Source organism: Eleutherodactylus coqui, chromosome 2, assembly GCF_035609145.1.
Source record: "Eleutherodactylus coqui strain aEleCoq1 chromosome 2, aEleCoq1.hap1, whole genome shotgun sequence".
In the NCBI taxonomy this organism is placed as follows: domain Eukaryota; kingdom Metazoa; phylum Chordata; class Amphibia; order Anura; family Eleutherodactylidae; genus Eleutherodactylus; species Eleutherodactylus coqui.
The window spans coordinates 72,638,586-72,658,449 of NC_089838.1; the positions used below are offsets into that span (position 1 = coordinate 72,638,586).

The 19,864-nt window shown below is 41.3% G+C and overlaps 1 protein-coding gene across 8 annotated transcripts in view; it reads right to left on the minus strand.

The window, feature by feature from the left end:
- The window catches only part of TENM2 (teneurin transmembrane protein 2), a 1,550,877-nt gene that overhangs the window by 280,060 nt on the left and 1,250,953 nt on the right, over window positions 1-19,864 (minus strand). For 4 of the 8 annotated variants that reach the window (XM_066591125.1, XM_066591120.1, XM_066591124.1 and 1 more), the window contains exon 9: window positions 6,526-6,715. In XM_066591125.1, coding sequence (XP_066447222.1) covers window positions 6,526-6,715 — 190 coding nt within the window. Of the gene's footprint in view, window positions 1-6,525; window positions 6,735-19,864 lie in introns of all 8 variants that reach the window. The other 4 variants (XM_066591118.1, XM_066591117.1, XM_066591116.1 and 1 more) reach the window with 2 other exon arrangements.

Sequence of the window (19,864 nt, forward strand, 5' to 3'; positions counted from 1 at the left end):
ATCAATTTTACATATATCTTTAGATTCATATTATATTTTGTGAATGTGCTTCAGTGAGAAGGGAAAATGAACATTAAGGAACAGAAAACGACTAACATCTAATTTGAAATAAACTACTTGCTGCATATTTTTACTGCTGCTTTAAAGCGCCATTAAGAAAATTATTCTACCGCCAGCCCTGCCGTACAGTAAACAAGATAAGGAGCTGAAATCTATCTGTTCGCAACTTCCCAATCAGAAAAGTGGAGAAACTTCTTTAGTTGTATGGGGCAGATTTTGGTTTTTAGATTTGCCCCTTATTTTCCATAGGACCTCCGATTTACAGCTGCTTTCCAAAATAAATCAGGCAATTGCCTAAATGCCAATTCCTGAATAGGAATATTCATGGTATCTACAGGAGCTGGGTAAATAACCAGCTTATCAAATGCCATGTGGCTTCGCTGCCACTTGTCAGAAATATGCAAGTATGAGATTATACTGATATAAGCACTGTCTATTTAGAAATTGGGAGATTGTAGGGACTTTTGTTTTAATTGGCGGCTCTGATGATTTGTAGATCCTTCCTCTCGCTAACGGGAAGGATTCTGTTAATGTCAAGAAGAAATATTTTTCCATCATTTAAAAAAAACATAGGAGAAACAGCAGCAGAACTGTGAGAAAACTGCACATGACATGAGCAGCGAATTAATAACCTGGTCATCATAACATTTTAACAATATGATAGGATTTAGAACGATACTTGTTTCCCATACTGCTGTAATACTATCAGCACACCGGGATTCCCTTATCTATCGAAGCAGGCCAACGGAAACAAGTCTAGTAGCCTGTCATTGCAGAAAGTGGCTGAAGGCCTTGTTAGTGGATTGTGTGTTATTTGAGAACTCGGATATTGATTTTGCTAGTGTATAAACACAAATGTGCTCAATATAATAACTAGCAAAAGTGAAAATTACTATATTTCCATAAAATAATATTTTTGAGCTGAAAAATTGCTGAACACTAGGGGTCTCACTTTCTTCTAATTTGCTTTCCACTGCCTGTTGTCATGTTAAGTCCGCGTCTAGCAGCAGAGACACCGTAGCAGAACACAGAAAGTGTATGTGGGTGGGGTGGTGGCTGTTTGCTGCCATCTCATGCTGTCCATAGAAGTCTATGGGGAGTAGAGGGTGGGGAGGGAACAAAAGGTCAGTGAGAGTGAAGCAGAGTGTAACTATGTTAGTTTTCCGGTCTGGAATCTAATGGGAGAGCAGCTGTAATCAGGTTTAAACAGAGCTCAGGACACAGGGTTGGAGGTCAGGCGTAGTCAGGTATAAGCAGAGTTTGGTACACAGAATTTGTAGATTAGAATAATTATAATGATTAGCATGATGCACAAAAGAACTTGAATACTCAGGCACAGGAAGTCAGAGGTTGGGGGTTTAAATGGCCACAGAGCAGGTGTAGTCCATAATCTCAGGATACAGGAAGCATACAACTAAACATGGCTCAGAATTACAAGGCTTTAGACAGTATAATAGTATAGCAACACACTGTGGGGAAGACCAAAGTTCACGTACCAGTATGTTCAGTTCATGACACAGAGAGACTCACACAGAGATGCTGCTGCAGCTAATAGTAAGTGTTTACTGACTCACAGCTACTGAAATCCATCTACACTGCTCAGTACTTCTTAATAACGTCTCCCATGCTGCTATAGCTTCTCTATATATAATAGTGATAGGAGAACAGCATCTCCTCTTCTCTCTACAAATTGTATAGTAGATATAACAGCTAGTCTCCACCCACTAGGTCAGGGATAACTGAAAATTAGAAATGGACCCTACAGAGGGTAAAACTGGTTAAAAGTGCAGGATACTAGTTAGATAATACGTAGAAATATTGCTCCCACTCGTGTTCATATGGCAGCTTTTTCTGAAAGTGTGGGTATGTGTTGAGGCACACAATAAACGCCACCACGTAGCCCTAACTTTCCTCAGACGTTCCTGCTTATTACATTTATATATAGCAGTCAAGAAAATGGTTAATCAAAATGTTGTCCTTAACATTTAATATATACACACTATATACATTAGAGCCTGAAGGAGTTAAAAATATCTATATATTAGTTTGAAATATTTTCTTGCAGAGGGTCGACACGGAAGACAGAAGCAATAAAAGCTGACATTTCTTGCTGGCTGCATGCTGTTCTGCTCAGCTGGGTTTGGCAGCTCTCACTGCCTTCCCAACGCGCGCTGTCGATTTTACCTCAGATGGCAGGGCAGGCACAGCAGTTGGTCTGATCGAAGAGTAACTGCAAACTGAAGCAAAAACTTCTTCCTTCAACCCTTTTTGAGTGTGCCTCTTGACTTATGGTGAGATCTTAAGGATGACCGTTAAGCTGCTGTTTTAGTATATTGAGCAGCTACTTATACAGCTTAGAATATGCACCGAGTGAAAATACAGCACGTTTTTTATTTCTCTATAGCATGACTTGAGAATACCACGCTACGCTTACTCATGGCCACCAACTGATGCAGTATATGGTATACATATATATACATTCTGCCAACAGATTAAATCTAATGGATGTCTTTATAACGGCATATGTAGTTGTCATTTTTTAGTTGTGTTATAAGTCTGAATTAAATCAATCAAAATGCAGATTTTACTGCAAATTGTATTCATGCAGATGGAAATGGAGACCGTGGTGCAGGCTCTAATGCATGCAGAACGGGCAATAAGTACTAGTGGTGATATTACCCTGTACTCCAGCAGGCCATATGTACTGCACAGTAACTTTATATTTAGGATCATTTATTAATAATTCACATGTTGTCTGCAATCATTGGTAAAATTACTGTAGCAGCTCTTAGATATCCTACTGACTATAATAGAAACTAAGGTAAATGACTTTTTTCCCCCAAACTTTCTCCTATTCCAGTTGTAAGGTAATTCTATTGTATTGTGCATTGTTAATAAAAGGCGTCTAATTGGAATGGTCAGCAAACATAAACAAGAGAACGGTATGAGACAAACAGTTAAACTCCCACGATGCCAGCGAGGTAACGCTACAAAGTTGCAAATTAGCAAGATGTTAATGAAAACACACAAAATAATATATTCAGTATGAGCAAAGACAACATTTTTGATGCCTCAGTGGTTGATTTGATTCCGACCAAGTGTTTACATCAAATGTCTCATGCAATAAATGAAACAAACACGGCTCAGGATAACACTCCGCGTTTATTAACTTGAGAGACATTAAAATGGGCAAAATAAATAAATAAATAAAAACTGGAAATGAGCAGAACCAGGTGCAGATGACTAAGTGGTAAATGAGAAACTTTCATCCATGCAAAACACAATCTAGAATTCACTTGTAGAAGAAATACCCAAAAGTAAGAACTAATAGTATTCTGATAGGAAGGACACCTACATTGAATGATAAGTAGTAGATTAAAGGCCGTTGATGGCATAGCGTCCTGACAAGACGAACATTGCGGTATTTCAGAAGCCGCAGTTTGGCGATACAGATTGGGTGTCTCATCACTGTCCTGTTGCTTAGCACTTAGACTGCACTATGGATATGAGGACAGCCTAAGTGCGAAGGCATCGCCTGGGGGACCGTACCGGGAGCTAGTAGCCTACCGGCTCAGCTGGCGAAGCATCTGGATTGCAGCAAAATCTCTTTTATCCCAGCGACAGTGTCAGCTATTTAAACTCATAGTGCAAAAATTGTCAGCTGATATGGCCAGCAATAATAGAACATCCCAGATGAAAGAGATTAGCTCCGACAGTGAAGGAGGTGAGAAGGTCCTCCTGAGAGATCTGAAGGTGTTTCCTATTGATATGAAAAGACACAGTGCGCTCTTTTGTGTGAGAGCTTTAGTGATCAGCAAATTAGATGTAATTAGAGTACACAGAGGCAACAGGATGCCGTTCTTGTCTCTTCGTCCTGCTGCGATGGATCTCCTTCGTATTAGCAGGCACGGAGTATTCCAAATGCTCATTTCTTCCCTTCACTGACAAATGAAACTGTCACCCACAACAAATAGTTGTCCATAGACATCAATGTAGATTGGGAATGCATAGTAAATCCTGCGGTGTAGGAAGCAAGGACACTAATAGTACTTTATGCTGTTTTATGCTATAAACAAGCTATATTTTAGCAGCTTCAATGGAGTAAAAAGAAGTAGAATCTGTTACTAAACCTGCCACATATTAGGGATTTCAAGGGGTCTTCAGGTGGTTGTCACTTTGGACAAGGCCGTATCTCTACCATAATCTTTGGCATAATCTGGGCCTCCATTGATGGGATGCAGATCTAAATAGGTAAAAATAAATCTTGCTCTTTTGTATAGCGTCAACTTATTCCACAGCACTTAAAGGTAATTTATTACCCGCCATGAAGCTGAGTACTCGATTTTCCCGACCTGGGAAGAATGAGTCAACTTTGAGCCGCCTACCGGGGATTGAACACACAACCTTCAGGTCCTGAGCCAGAGCTTAGGACCACATTTCTGCTGCCTTAAAGGGGTTGTCCCGCGCCGAAACAGTTTTTTTTTTTTTCAATAGCCCCCCCGTTTGGCGCGAGACAAACCCGATGCAGGGATAAAAAAAAAAAAAACGGGTAGTACTTACCCGAATCCCCGCGCTCCGGTGACTTCTTACTTACCTTGTGAAGATGGCCACCGGGATCTTCACCCTCAGTGGACCGCAGGTCTTCTGTGCGGTCCATTGCCGATTCCAGCCTCCTGATTGGCTGGAATCGGCAAACGTGACGGGGCGGAGCTACGAGGAGCCGCTCTCTGGCACAAGCGGCCCCATTCAGAAGACAGAAGACAGGACTGCGCAAGCGCGTCTAATCGGGCGATTAGACGCTGAAGACGGCACCATGGAGATGGGGACGCTAGAGACGGGGACGCTAGCAACGGAACAGGTAAGTGAATAACTTCTGTATGGCTCATAATTAATGCACAATGTACATTACAAAGTGCATTAATATGGCCATACAGAAGTGTATAACCCCACTTGCTTTCGCGGGACAACCCCTTTAACACTCTGCACCACATGAGGCTCATAGATCTGTATGATCATTTTTGTAACTGCAGTACAGGGCAATGTCTGAAGACATTTCAACACAGCAGATCAAATTTTGCAGAGATACCTGCCCTCAGTTGCTTTTCCACTTTCCGGAAGCTCTGGTGTATGACTAGCCTAAGGTTTTTTAAACTGTTGAATACACAGCAGAACGAACTTTATTTTGCGTAAGATATTACATTTTCCAAACTAGGAAAATTTCCTAGCCTAATATGTATAGGGACTTACTAAGCTTTTCAGATTTCACATTTCATATTTTTCATGCACAGATTTTTTAATTTTGCCTTTACTTTATAAATTGATGGAGGCATACTCTTCTGAAAGCATGCAGGCACACAGAAGCTCGTCAATCACTGTTGACAGAGGTGGTGAGTGCTCCCCTCATGAATACAATGGACCATAACTATTACTCTGGCTAATAAAACACTGAACCTGTCCCCATAAAAAAGGCAACATAGTTGAAGGACAAGTACAACTTTCTGTATCTGGAAAATGTAAGTAGGAGTTTATAAATAGAATATATCTACCTTAACAGTTGAGTAACTCTGTAAATATGAGTCACTTACCGTCTAAGGTCCTTTCACACAGGCAAATGATCTGTCAGTGCAGAAGAATGCTGACCGACAGAGGATGTCTGACAGTGGCCGTTCATATTGTCCACACAGGCAGATCATCTACTGTGTGGGGACAAGCTCTAGTCATCAACCAGCTCTGGTCCTCATACAGCCATCATTGTTCGGCTGTACCTATTCATGATTACACAGGGAGAGGGGCAGTCAAGCAGCAAGCATCTTTCTGTGTGTCAATCTGCCTGCGGTTCCTAATCCCAGGATTAGCCAGCCATGTGGACGAGATTTTGCAAAAATCTTGTCCACACGGGGCGGCCAATCCTTTGCGGTAAAGCCGCGCTGAGCTGGTGCAGCATGTCAATTCTTTTTTTTTTTCCATTCCGGCCTCTCTCCTCTCTATGACGAAAGAAAGCTGCAACAGAATACTGGCGGCCGAACCGCTCCAAAAGCGGGTTTTGAAGCAGCGCTTATCCTGCGGAATCTCGTGGTTTTTCGGTGCGGCCAAATTGCAGGATTTCATCCTGTGGAAACCCGGCCTTATGTCTGCCTAAAGGCCCTTAGGCAAACATAGGGTGCATCTGTGTGTGTTAATGTACCTTAAAAGATATGATTAGGCAAGCACGATAAGCAAGATAAGTAATACAATGTAGTTAAAACGTGAGGCTAGTTGCTCCCTATTTCTCCCTATTTAAGAAGAATAGTGTTATGTTGAAAATTCTAAGATTGTAGTTTCTTTAAACTTCTTCTAGACAATGCATGATCATGTTGACTTATGTCTATTCTTGAGCGTGTTGACTGTAACCAATGCATCCACAATAGATCTGCCACACTTATGTTCCACAGATGAATACAACATAATCTCCTTTAGCAATCATACCTGAGCATGTGATGGAGGCAGGCCCCTTCGTATGTAAACTCCAAACAAGGCATCTTTTCCTAATGATATGTTAAATTTTAAGAACTGTGGCTGGGTAACATGGATATGTGATCGCCAAAATACCCCTGCTGGTACTTCCTGCGTGATCCGACGACCAATTTCCACCTCTCCATTGTCTATGCTGCTGTTTCTTGTACTAGTCCAAGGACCTGGAAGACAAAACAATGATTTTCTTTTATTTCTCAATTTGGGCTATATGATAAAAGGGACAGAAGAATCTGCATTACAGAGAGCATCATCCGTTTTTTTCTAGGAAGGAAGTCCTCAAGGATTTTTGAAATGCATTACCTTGACTTTCATCTTGACTTATTACCTCTGAAGAGGAAGGTTGAATGGTTCTACTCCTATTAAATTGGAGTTGAATAAGATACATGCTCATCAAAACCAACCTTTACTAAACACATCAAAGTTCCCAAGCAGCTAATCATGAACAATATAGTGCCCAGATCCACAAAAATAAAGCTTCATTTTAAGCAAATGCAAACTGTGAAGGCTGTAATATGCAATATTTTTATAAGCGTGTATAGATAAAATATTTCCATTAGTATAATATTTTATACTTTGATACATCGTAAGAATCAGTAATGACGAGACACAGATGATAATAGTCAAATAAGTTTCAGGCCAATCAACTGGATCTCCTAATGAGTTGTTACTTTTCTTAGGTAATGATTTTGTCATGGTTCTCACGGAGAGATTGTGGATAATCAGGCTTGCTACCAGTTCGGTGCAGATTAAACCGGGGTACAGAGTCTCAGGGTATCTCTGCGCAGGCACACAGTCGCTTCAGTCAACACTGAAAGGAGTTGAATGTAGGTTGCAGTCGCAAGAATAATCACCGGCTGGACTGAACTGCAGTGAGGGTCTGGTGAATAGATACTTGCTGAAAACTGGAGCAGGCAGTAGTACAACAAGTACCATGATGGCTTGAGAAAGGACAGAAACATATATTAACAGCATTAACTCTCAGGCAAGGAATTAAGGAATAGGGTTGTAATTACATGGGTGATACTTACGCACGAGTTTACATTGCTCGCACCAATAGCGCGAGATCAAAAGATTGCGGCATGTACTATTTTTTTCGCAAGTCTACCGTGAGCATTGCCCACTATTTCCTATAAGAATCGCACTCACACGCCCTGCGATTTGCATGCAAGCGCAATGCATTTTTTTATTCATTTCAACTACTGGAACAGAGGAAATGCATCACAGAAGCCTGAAAATTGCAGGTTAATTAAGGCTGCCTGTCAACGAGCAATGATCCTCGGGCAATAAATTGCCCGCGGATCATGCTCTGGAAAGCTTTCCATGCTGTGATTGCCGCAATTCTCCGCGGTGAGCCTATTTATTAGACAGGCTAATCTCAGAGACCAATGAGTGCTCCCCCCTCCTTACTAGCGATATTCCGCCTTGGCCGTGGACAGGAGGCCTAAGTGTGATATTGGTCAGACCTTCTATGATGTTTTTTGCCCTCACCCGTATAAATACAGCTTGAGGGCACCTGCAGAACAGCGTATATGTAGATGCACTCACAATAGGATGATGTAATAGCACTGTGAAGGGTGGGCTATTGTGCAAATCTTTACATTCTACTGTACTTTTCTACATTGCTGTGCCCATTTACATGGTCGTGGGACACCTCTGCATCCGTGATGGAAGCGGCTGGGCAGCCTAATTACTCCCCAGTTTAATCGATTAACACCCCAAATTTGCGCCGTTCAGTGCGTGATTTCATGCGAACGGAGTGTGCGCACCCTCACAGTCTCCTATGGTGCAGTGGGTGTGCAAATGTGCACAAAAATAGAGCATGTCGCAAATATTTTCTCATGCGCAAAAATTGAGCACAAAAATGCAGAATGCGAGGGAACCCATTGATATCAATGGGTTCTATTCTCTGTGGTATGCATGAGCGCAAAATGCATGCAAAATTGCCCGTCTGCAGAAGCCAAGTCAAAGTTACCAGCAGCACAAATGCCTGATTTCCATGTAATGCCAATGAGCACCTATAGAAACCAAAGGTCAGCTATATCCGCCATTGTTTTTTAAAGACTGCAAGTGCATTTGGCACGGCATTTGGCTTTCACTAATAGAGGAAGATGTTCCTATTCTCTCTACAGCATGTACAACTAGGGCATATAGAAGAGATTCTCCAGAAGTTTTAGAAATCTGAATGAAAAAGGTTTGGTGAACTTCAAACTATTTTAATCTTCAAGAATTCAATATCTCCCAGTTTGTTTTTTCTAACAAGTGTAATAAACAGCGACAGACAACCCGGTAAACCACCCAGTGCTCCTTCTTCCCTCCATAACGTGAAAAGGATATTAAATATATTAACAAGGATGAGTGAGTGTGGAAATATTAACCTTGCTGTGAATCAGATTTTCACAGATCTGTTTGTCCTATTTTATAGCTTCATACTCTAATACATTTTATATATTTTTTTCTATTAAAAACTCATCTTAAACTAAAATCTGTGAAGGCAAAAGATACTTGATAAGAGGAATGGGCTGAAAGGCTTGATGTGAAGCTCATTTCACAGTGCTGGAAATATACACTGCAAACTTCATTCAAAAGCTTACATGAATTTAGCGCCTACTCTTCTATTAAAGCATGTCCGGTATAAGGTACTAGAGGAGAGCGCTGTGAAATCTGACTTTAGCTTATAATCTCAGCCGAAAAGTCCAAGTCCTATATTCTCATATATAGAATATTATGGGCATCTAATCCTTTGGAGATTGTGACAGTCTCGGCATGCATCTCCTTATTTTCCGAGGTGATGACCTCACAGTGCGTAATTACACCATGAAGAAGAGCACATCAATCATCTGTACGATGCTTGACCAGTTATTTCTCTCCTTTGCAATTTCCTGTATGCATCAAAACTTTCACAGAAGAGTTGTGTAAAGTAACTATATATATAACACATAAACCAAATAGTTTTATTTGTCTATTTTTCTAGGGCTCTTGCTTATATTTACTTCTTGAGGAATCTTCCCTTTTTCAACAACGCCTGTCTATTTCCTCTCACTGTCCATGAGCTCTCAAGAACATGCTGACATTTCATAGAAGCTCTTTTGAAGATGTTGTCAGAGAAGTCATTCATGCTCTGATTCTGCATGGCCTGTTTATACAGAGCAGACACCAAACACTGCTGACACCTTTGTTATACCAAATAAGCCCCTTTCCATCACCCGCGAGCTTATAGGAAGTATTTCTTTTACTTGGTTAAATGGAGACTAACCAATTATATTATGAGTGACAGCCAATTGCTATGGGTTCCATATGTTGGTATATTACACAGGGGAAAATGAGTCATTAGGTACCAACGTTTAGGAAAATTTCATAGGGTACTCTGTGGGCCTGTATTCTGTTTAAGCCAAAACCAGTAGTGGAACTTACCTACATGACAGAAACAAGTCTATACACCTTTCTCTTGGTTTATGCCCTACCCCAGGTTTTGCCTATAGAAAATACTGATCAAAATACTGCCTTGTAAAAGCGGCACAGCACAAACAAATCTAGAGATAGCATGTTGGCTTAAACAGTGTTTCCCCCAAAATAAGACACTGTCTTATATTACTTTTTGCCCCAAAAGAGGCACAGTGTCTTATTTTCTTGGGAGGAAGGGGGGGGGGCAGTGTAATCCTCAGTGTTGACACAGCACTCACTTTCTGGTTACAGGGCTCTGCATACCCCGCCTCTAGCAAGCGAGTGCTGTGCTTGGATCATGAGCATCATTGCTCAGCCAATCAGAGCCAGCGCTCCATGAACCAATCACAGCCATTCAATGATGTCATTCACTGAATGGCTGTGAGTGATCAAGCGCCAGCTCTGATTGGCTGAGCCAGTGGTGCTCGTGATCCAATCACAGCACTCGCCTGCTGGAGGCGGGGTATTCAAAGCCCCTACACCAGAAAGAGAGTGCTGTGTCAACGCTGAGGACACAGCAGTCTGCCGCAGCGCAGGAAACAAGAGGGAGGGACTTAGATGCCACCTGGCTCAGTGAGTATTGTTTTTTTTTAATGTAGTTTAGCTAGAGCTTATTTTCCGGGTAGGGATTAATTTCCAGGAAACACATTGTACATTTGTAATTCGATGAGTATTTGGGAACATTCATTCATTATTATTATTCATCATTTATGCGGACTTCAGAAAGGAAACACTGTAGGAGCAGTACAACTATACAGTATATAAAAAGCCAATTATAAGCCATACTATATATAAAACATGAACTCCATGCTGTTAGAAAGGTTAAAGGGGTTGTCCCGCGAAACAAAGTGGGTCTATACACTTCTGTATGGCCATATTAATGCACTTTGTAATATACATTGTGCATTAATTATGAGCCATACAGAAGTTATTCACTTACCTGTTCCGTTGCTAGCGTCCCCGTCACCATGGTGCCGTCTAATTTTCAGCGTCTAATCGCCCGATTAGACACGCTTGCGCAGTCCGGTCTTCTCCCTTCTGAATGGGGCCGCTCGTGCTGGAGAGCTGCTCCTCGTAGCTCCGCCCCGTCACGTGTGCCGATTCCAGCCAATCAGGAGGCTGGAATCGGCAATGGACCGCACAGAAGACCTGCGGTCCACCGAGGGTGAAGATCCCGGCGGCCATCTTCGCAAGGTAAGTAAGAAGTCACCGGAGCGCGGGGATTCGGGTAAGTACTATCCGTTTGTTTTTTTTAAACCCCTGCATCGGGTTTGTCTCGCGCCGAACGGGGGGGCTATTGAAAAAAAAAAAAAACAGTTTCGGCGCGGGACAACCCCTTTAAATTCAGAAGACAGAGAGGACATTATAACATGGTATCATACTGCATGAATTTAGTTAATTTGACTCCCCCAATTAATTTTCATATTACACAAGAAAATTTGTGGCACAATTACGTTCTATGCAAAGCTCCATAGGCCCTACTCCCTTTTTGTCTCCATTTAAAATATTCATCAGGGAAAACTCCCGATTCTTAATATTGGCATCCATTACTCACAGGGTATGTTTAAAAAATCCTATTAACCCTTTGCAATCCAATTTTAGATTCAGGGTTTCCTACGGGGCTTTCTCTTCCAGACATTATACAATGGCGCTGTCTGCTGATTAGAGTCAGTACTGCGGTATGGGGCATCTTGGAGAGGCCCCGACAACAGAGTGGCCAGCAATATACAGTAAGAATACCCTGACGGACGTCTTCTGACATCGGAGCTGTACAACCTTCAATCAGAATGTCTTTAGACATCAGACAGTGGATTGGAAAGGGTTATACGTTAACTTTTTTTTTCTACATGAATACTTTCTTTTTACTGAACTCTACAGGATGGAATGGCTTAGTATACTACACTGTTGCCTACTCCTTTTTTGCAGGCTACATTGGTTTACTACAAAAAAAGGCATGGAACAGTGAAGTAGAATACTAATAATGTGTTTTGCCTCCTTCTAACAATGGGTCCAATTTAGCATGTAAGCGAGGCTTTACGGGACAACTATCATCTAAATAGTGGCTCAATAAAGGGATTGTAAGTGACATTAGTTACATGTAAACACTGTGTTACGTTCGTGCAGTGCTTATTCACCTTGCCTGCATGAACCAATAAAGTTAAAACCAAGACATAATGGTCCAAGATGGACCACACCAACAAACATAAAAGGGGAAAGTAATCTCTAGCAACTTTTAGGGGATCGGATCCTGTTTACAAGTATGGCAATCGCCCTGTACATAAGGGCCTAGTGTGCCCCTAGATAGAAAATATGAAAGAGGAAAGAACTAGACAGATATAAGATAAACCCCATAGGTATGCAACACACACGTCATACACCAAACAAGACATGGATTTAGGCATCTGCACACATACAGATGAAAGGGATTCATTTAGACAAGGTGTCTGCACATCCATGGGCAGAAGGGAAAATCAGGCGTCCAAGTACCTATGGATGGAGGGGATTCAGGATTCCACACATCTATGAACGGAGGGGCACAAACACCATCAATCATGAAATCCAATCTGGATCCAGGCAAACACAGGCAGACTACAGAGTCTAGACCCAAACACCAACAAGCAGACTACACCCATCTGACACAACATAGAACTAGACTCACACACCAAACCTGGATCCAGACAGAGGAGATGCACAGCACACATCCTAACACAATCAGCAACACTACAGAATGCTTGTGCAACCAGGGGATCTACCTTCCTGTCCACCAATCAGTCCATACACTTTTGCAACGACAGGTAAAAGGCACACAGGAGAGCTGAAGGCATAACCACATGGACTAGGCTGATGTAATAACATCACCCTGGTTCTACTATCTGTTACGGATGGCTCACCGTAACATATGGTTACCAACAAAATGGCGAGTGAGAATTCCTTTACTACCGTCGTTCTCAGAAAATAAGACCTATCTGATAATAAGCCCTACCCTGATTTTCGGGGGATACTTGAAATATAAGCCCTTCCCTGAATATAAGCCCTAGCAACACTACTTGAAATAATAAAACTAAAAATACTCACCTAGACGCTAGCGTCCGGATCCTCGCGCTGGCCTCCGAAGCTGCGGCAGTTGCCATGTCAGCCAGACTGAGGATTCTCTTCTTTCTGGTAACAGGGTTTTTGAAGTACCCTGCCTCTAGCAAGCGAGTGCTGTGCTTAGATCGAGCGCCGTGCTAATCAGAATTAGGCTCATTAGGCTAAGTAGCCATTTAATCCATGGAATGGGTGTGATCTGGCTCTATGTGCACAAAAAGTACAGTACTATGCGCAGACAGTTAATGCACAAACATGTCACACTGAGGCTAGTGTATTTGTGCATATGGTTGTGTAAATCCGCCCCTAAAATGCAGTCACACTTCAATTAGGACTATCAGTTATAATTCCATCTCTGTTCCATTTTTGGTGGTCTGCGCTATTTGTTCCAGTGAAAAAGGCAGCACCATAATGTAAAGGAAACAAACGAAAAACATTTAGTCTTCTTAAACCCCCCTGAAATCAATGGGGAGAAAAACTAAAAACGTTTATTTTAATTCCACTTGTTTGCTCCAAAAATGGAAGAGAGAAACAAATTATAACTGAAAGCTCTTACGAAAGTGTGAATCTACCCTAAATATACTGTTTAAAGGGGTTTTCCAGGAAAAAATATTGATGACCTATTCTCAAGATAGCTCATCAATAGTTAATCAGTAGTGATCCGCTGCTTGGGATCCCAGGTGATAAGCTGATCACCCGGCCCACTGTCAGTGCAGCGGGCCAGTTGTGTGTGCCAGGGGACAGGAGAGGAAGTACCCTATCTCAGTGTTCCCCAACTCCAGTCCTCTGAGACCAACAGGTCATGTTTTCAGGATTTTCTCAGTGTTGTACAGGTGATGTAATTATCAGTGTCTCAGACATTGCCACAGGTGTTCTTACCATAGGATATCCTAAAAACATGACCTTTTGGTGGTCCCTGAGGACTGGAGTTGGGAATCCCAGCCCTAGCTAGCTTCACTTTCATTGAAACCAATGGGAACTGAAACATCTATTACACTTCCAGCACTTCTGCCTATGACATTGTGGACGACGTGGAAGTGTAATAATAATAACCCCTTCAGCTCCCATTAATTTCCATTGAAGTGAAGCCAACTAGTGCACTTCCTCTCCCGTCGCTTATGATGCTTGTCCGGCATGCGGCACAGCAGGCCAGGCGATCAGTTTATTGCCGAGTGACAGGTCCCCAGGCGATCCTATTTTGAGGACTGGTCATCAATAGTTCATGCTTGGAAAAGCTTTTTAAGAATAAACTGTGTGCAAAATTTTGGAACAATTATAATTAAAATCAAAGGAGGCAAAAAGTTCTAATGAACTAATTCTGGATTAAAACATAAAAGTTGTCTGTTGGAATGCAAAGAGTTGAAAAAAAATATGTTTAGGTCATGAAGGCCATCCTGGCTGTCTCCATACTAAATGGAGAACAATCTTGCTATGTGACAGAATACAGCAAATACTAAAATAAATAGAAATTGAACTATTTGCTGTAAAGTCTAGTTGATGTTCTGTTTTATTTTCAGTCTCTGTTTACTACGTTGGTAATTGGGCAGCCCTAATTGAATACTGTGTGCAAACAGACCGCAGATTGTTTATGTATTGTTTTGGTCTGAGAGGCACAAACACACAGTACGAGATGAAAATACCCAAGGTGACTGTTAGTTATTGGAATAGCTTGTGTAGAAGGCACAGCTGTTGACTTTTGCTGATTCACAAAACCGGGCTTTGTTACTTTACATCCAATTTCTAAAATCACACAGATATGTAAATGCTGCGAGCTGTCAGGAGTTTGGATACTTCTTGGGGAAGAGAATTCATCTGTTCCTCAGAATGTAACAAAGTTCACAATGTAAACAAAATATCAAAGTATCTATTTCATGTAAACACAGAATGTGGCTGTGTCTGCCCAACAGTCACCGTATCCACTGTATTTCTGCATGTTTGTCCATGTATATACATACATACACACAAATACATTGGGTATTAGAGATGAGCGAGCATACTTGCTAAGGACAATTACTCGATTGAGCATTGTTCTTAGCGAGTATCTCCTCGCTCGGCAGAGAAGGTTCGGCTGCCGGCGCGGGTGACAGGTGATTTGCGGCCATGAGCAGGTGGGAGCTGGGGGAGAGAGAGATCTCCCCTCCGTTCCTCCCCGCTCTCCCCCGCCTGCTGCCGAATCTTTGCTCCCGAGCGGGCAGGTACTCGCTAAGGGCAATGCTTGATCGTGCAATTGCCCTTGGCGAGTATGCTCGCTCATCTCTATTGGGTATGTATGTATCTGAATTGCAATGTGCATATACATGTATGTTTGCCTGTGTGCAAGAGTATGTTCATTTTTAATTTCGCACATCTAGCAGGGTAGAGGGGCAGCCCATTGCAAATTCTGATATGAGGCTCCATGATTAAAGTTTCCTACAGACAGGCCTATGTGCAATTGCGTACACTTCAGCGTAGCGCATTTCAGCCATGAACAAGGTAGATGTTTTCACCTATCGGGACATCTTACTGTACTTTATACACACGCATTTAGAAGGCTTAATTCTTCTAATGAGGTCCAGATTTGTTCTATTTTTCACTGAGTTGCGTAGCGTATTGAGCACGCTTCCAATAGACCTTTATGGGGATTTTTGATGCACAAATCCTATTTTTTTCTGCATGCGCAAAAGCGAAATGTGAGGATGAACACCTTGAAATCAATGGGTTCTATTCTCTGTGCAAATTTTGCGCGTGCAAATACTTTCATTTGAAAAAGCCCTAAATGTTACATATTGCACATAAAGTAATACATATCTTTTTTTGCTGTGTCAGGTAATGGCAAACACCACATTTCTGGGAGCAAAAGTTGGTTTCAGTAATTTACCGTCTGGAAGAAACATGCTAATATAAAATAAATAATGACATTATTGCCATCAGTAAAGCTTATGCCGTATATTAATGTATTAAAAAAAAATCTGCAAAAAGTGGAGGAATAATGGAACATCTGATTTTCACTCAAATCTACTATTAGCTTGAGCAAGTTTTGGTATGAAAGAAGATGATGAGTGGTAGATAAACGTTTAGATACATAATAACACTTACATAACAGCATGAACAGCAGTCTGTAATCTATTTTGCATTCCAAGAGTTGGAAACAATTTCAATTAAAAGGGAATGTGCGGCATCATAAGAACCTTACATTTTTTTTTATTAGACTTTTATTATAAATATATATTTTTGTACATTTCTCTTCATGTAAAAAATCTTTAAATACTACTGTTTTCACAATGGCCACTAGAGCAATTACAATAAACGAATATTTCTTGGTCTCTACAATATAGAGACCAGGAAATAATAGCTTATTGTAGGGCAGTAATACCATGCACACAGCTAAGGCTCTGTATGCAGCTCCCTTGGTCTTTATAGGCTGTACTCCATCCCTGGTGACTGTAATAATCTATAAAATTTCTCTCAATTGACTTCCATTCAGTTCAGGTGCGTTCAGCATGTGTGTAGATTCCAGAGTGTCATGGCCACCCGCCGCAGTATGAGGATTGGCTCCAGGTAATGTTACGCCATCCTCATGCCGGCGCCTGCTCACTGCCATTTCAGTGCTAGGCACCGACAGTGAAACATCGCCTGCTGTGGATAGACAAACTGGTTGACTGGGATGTGGGACAGCCCAGCCAACAAAATGTCATTAGTCAATGTATATTTATTCCAGCCCCTTCTCTCTCACTCGGTCTGGTCTGATTCCCTGTCTGCTACACTTATTGAAGACCTGATCTCGTTGTTGTTTTGTCTTTAAGTTGAAGCGTGGTTCCCTGCACTAGTGGTCATGTACTTTTGTGTCGTCCTATGTTTGTCACTGTTCGACAGAGCCTCGTGTAGCACAGAGTGTTAAGGAAGCAGAAATGCAGTTCTAAGCTCTCGCTCACAACTTGAAGGTTACAAGTTCAATCTCCGCCTGGTTCAGGTAGCCAGCTCAAGGTTGACTCAGCCTTCCATCCTTCCGAGGTTAGTAAAATGAGTACCCAGCTTGCTGAGGGGAGGGGCAGGGAATAAATAAAATGACCTGAATACATGGCGGAATAAGTTGGCACTATAAAAAGAATATTTTTTTTAAATCTATCTGCGAGGGACCGCCCTTATCAAGACAATTGCCCCGCTTTTAGGCAAGGTCTCCTTGCTTTAATAGTTTTGAATCAGTTTCTGTTTATTCTTTTTTGTGGTGTTTAATAAATATATGTTGTGTTATCTATATTGTACCTTGTGTGTATAATTTTCCTTTCTCCGCATTATATAGACACCTGGGTAGGCCTTGTAGGATAAGACCTGCATGGATGTAATATGTATGTGTTTCTGCACATGCACTGAACATCTGCAGGGCTTGTGCAGAAGAGAATAATGTCTGCACCAGCTGAGAGAGATACCATCCTACGGACGTGGAGTCCATGACCCTGTCATGTTTAAATAACTCATACATGGATAGCCAGGGCATTCTACTGAGCAGCTGGAGTAAAGTATGATGACACTGAAAATACAGTTTAGAGCCTTTAGGAAATATTTTTATAATGTGTCTAATGCATTTCAGTTCTTTCATACTCACATTCGAAGAGCCACATTTTTTTTTCTTTTACTAGAAAGTGGAGAATACTAAGGTGGTAATCTCTCTTGCTACTAAAAAACCCATTTGCCTAAAATGCATTTATTACAATGGCAAAAGCAGCTTGGAATTATTTTTTGGAAGAGGAAGATAGTTCTTAATATTAGATATGTTTATGTTCATGAAGTGCTGGAACTTGGTTTCCATTAGCCTCTACAAAGCAGGTAGCATTATCCAATTAGCTGTGTTGGGGAGCCATATTGTGAGACTGGATTCTTTCCCAACGTTCTGTGGACATTCCAACACATCTAAAATGTGAATATGCCTTAATTGCTCAATAACTATGCTGGAGATAGCTGTGCACTGCACTTTTTTGGATAAGGACACAGTGTCCTTTGGCGATTTATACCCATCGCTCACATAAAGACTTACTTTGGTAGGACCTTATATGAAAAGTATTTAAGTGGTTGCTAATGTTCTCCCCAACCATTTTAAGCTCAGGATGCGATTTGGTTTTACATTAACCCATACAAACAACCTCTTTCTACACATAATCACTTTCAAATGCTCTGTCCAAACAACATTAGTAAACTCTGGTATTTCCCAGCATCTGTTATGTTGGTCCAAAAGGACAGTCTGTTTCTGTTGGAGATGTTCTCTTAATGGCCTATTTAAAGACCTGCGGGAAGAGGTACAGATTAGTGGTAAAGTAGAGCAGATGCTTTTAGGAAGGGGGAAAAGTAATTTGCTTACATACATGCTGAGGGCAATTATAAATGAGACAATCTAAGAAGGTTAGTGAGCAGAGGAATGTAGACGTCAAGATCAAATCGGTAATATTTTCTATTATCTAAGAAATGTTTTGTCAAATCATTTCATTTGTATAAATATTTGCCTCAATTTATTATCTTCCTGACAAGATAACAATTTGCAGAATCATTTTGTTATGTTCCTGCTTTTTAACTGGCAAACAGTTCTCAGAGCCATTTATTAGAGAAAGAAGAGAAAGAAAAATACAAAATAGACTGGAAAACAAACCAACTTAGATGACGTACCAAAAACAGGAATGGAAGGAGAATATCATTTTATGGTGCCCATGCAACATTTCCAGGTTCAGGTTAACTATGGGGTCATTGTAGGATGCTACATTAACTTGTGTAACTGCAGATAGGACAAAGTCAAACCAAGGAATTTACTAACAAAAAGGTATGAACCTTCTAGACCTAGAATAAAGAACTAGAAAATGGAATACTGGGTAATAACTGTAAACTACTACAGCCACCAATCCACATATTCACAGCAGCAGTTGGCCCACTACAGTTTCCTTTTATGATGCAAAACTAAAAAAGTAATATATGCCAGTTTAACTGCCTCAAGACCGGCCCTTAGTACAGTGCAACTTTTGTAAAAGTTTATTCAGTCATGTTCAAAGAACAAAAACTTTATTTTACTTTTACTGTAAGTGTATGAGGGATTTTTTATTTGCAGTATAAGGGCCCAGTCACACGGGCCCATCGGCGCTCGTGTTACTGCAGCCAGCAGACGGCCGTACCTGAAGACAGACATCTCTCTGCAGCGCCAGAGGAAAGAACATGTGACCGGCTTCATTGCCGGTCATATGTTCTTTCATCAGCGCTGGAGAGAGACAGCCGTCTTCAGGTACGGCCGCCTTCTAACTGTCAGTCACACGGGCGCATCGTCGCCGGTGTATGGGTGCCGATGCGCCCTTGTGACTGAGCCCTGAGTTGTTTTTATTTAATGGCACAATTGTGTTATGTACAATTTATTTTTTATTGCAGGGAAAAGTAAATACAAAAAAACCCCAGCAATTCCATTGTTTCTTGTATTTTTTTCCCCCTGTACTGTAAAAATAACCAGTTTACTTTATTTCCTGGATTGTTGCAATTGTAAAGGTAACAAAATATATACTCTTTGTAAAAATAAATCAAGCAGCTAGAAGAAGTTGTCATTTTGCTGCAAAACTCAGCATGCAGTTCCATCTCCAGCAGATATGGAAATGACTGGCGTTGTGGTGTGATTAGATGAACAGTCTTGTCACCTGAGGCGCTAAAAGTGGTTCCACCCTTGGCCTGTAAAAAGGCTCTCAGGAGGCTCCTTGTGTGTAGTGACCTCTTCTTCCGCTTGTGTAGCAGTTGTTTACCACTAGACATGACTCTACGAGAT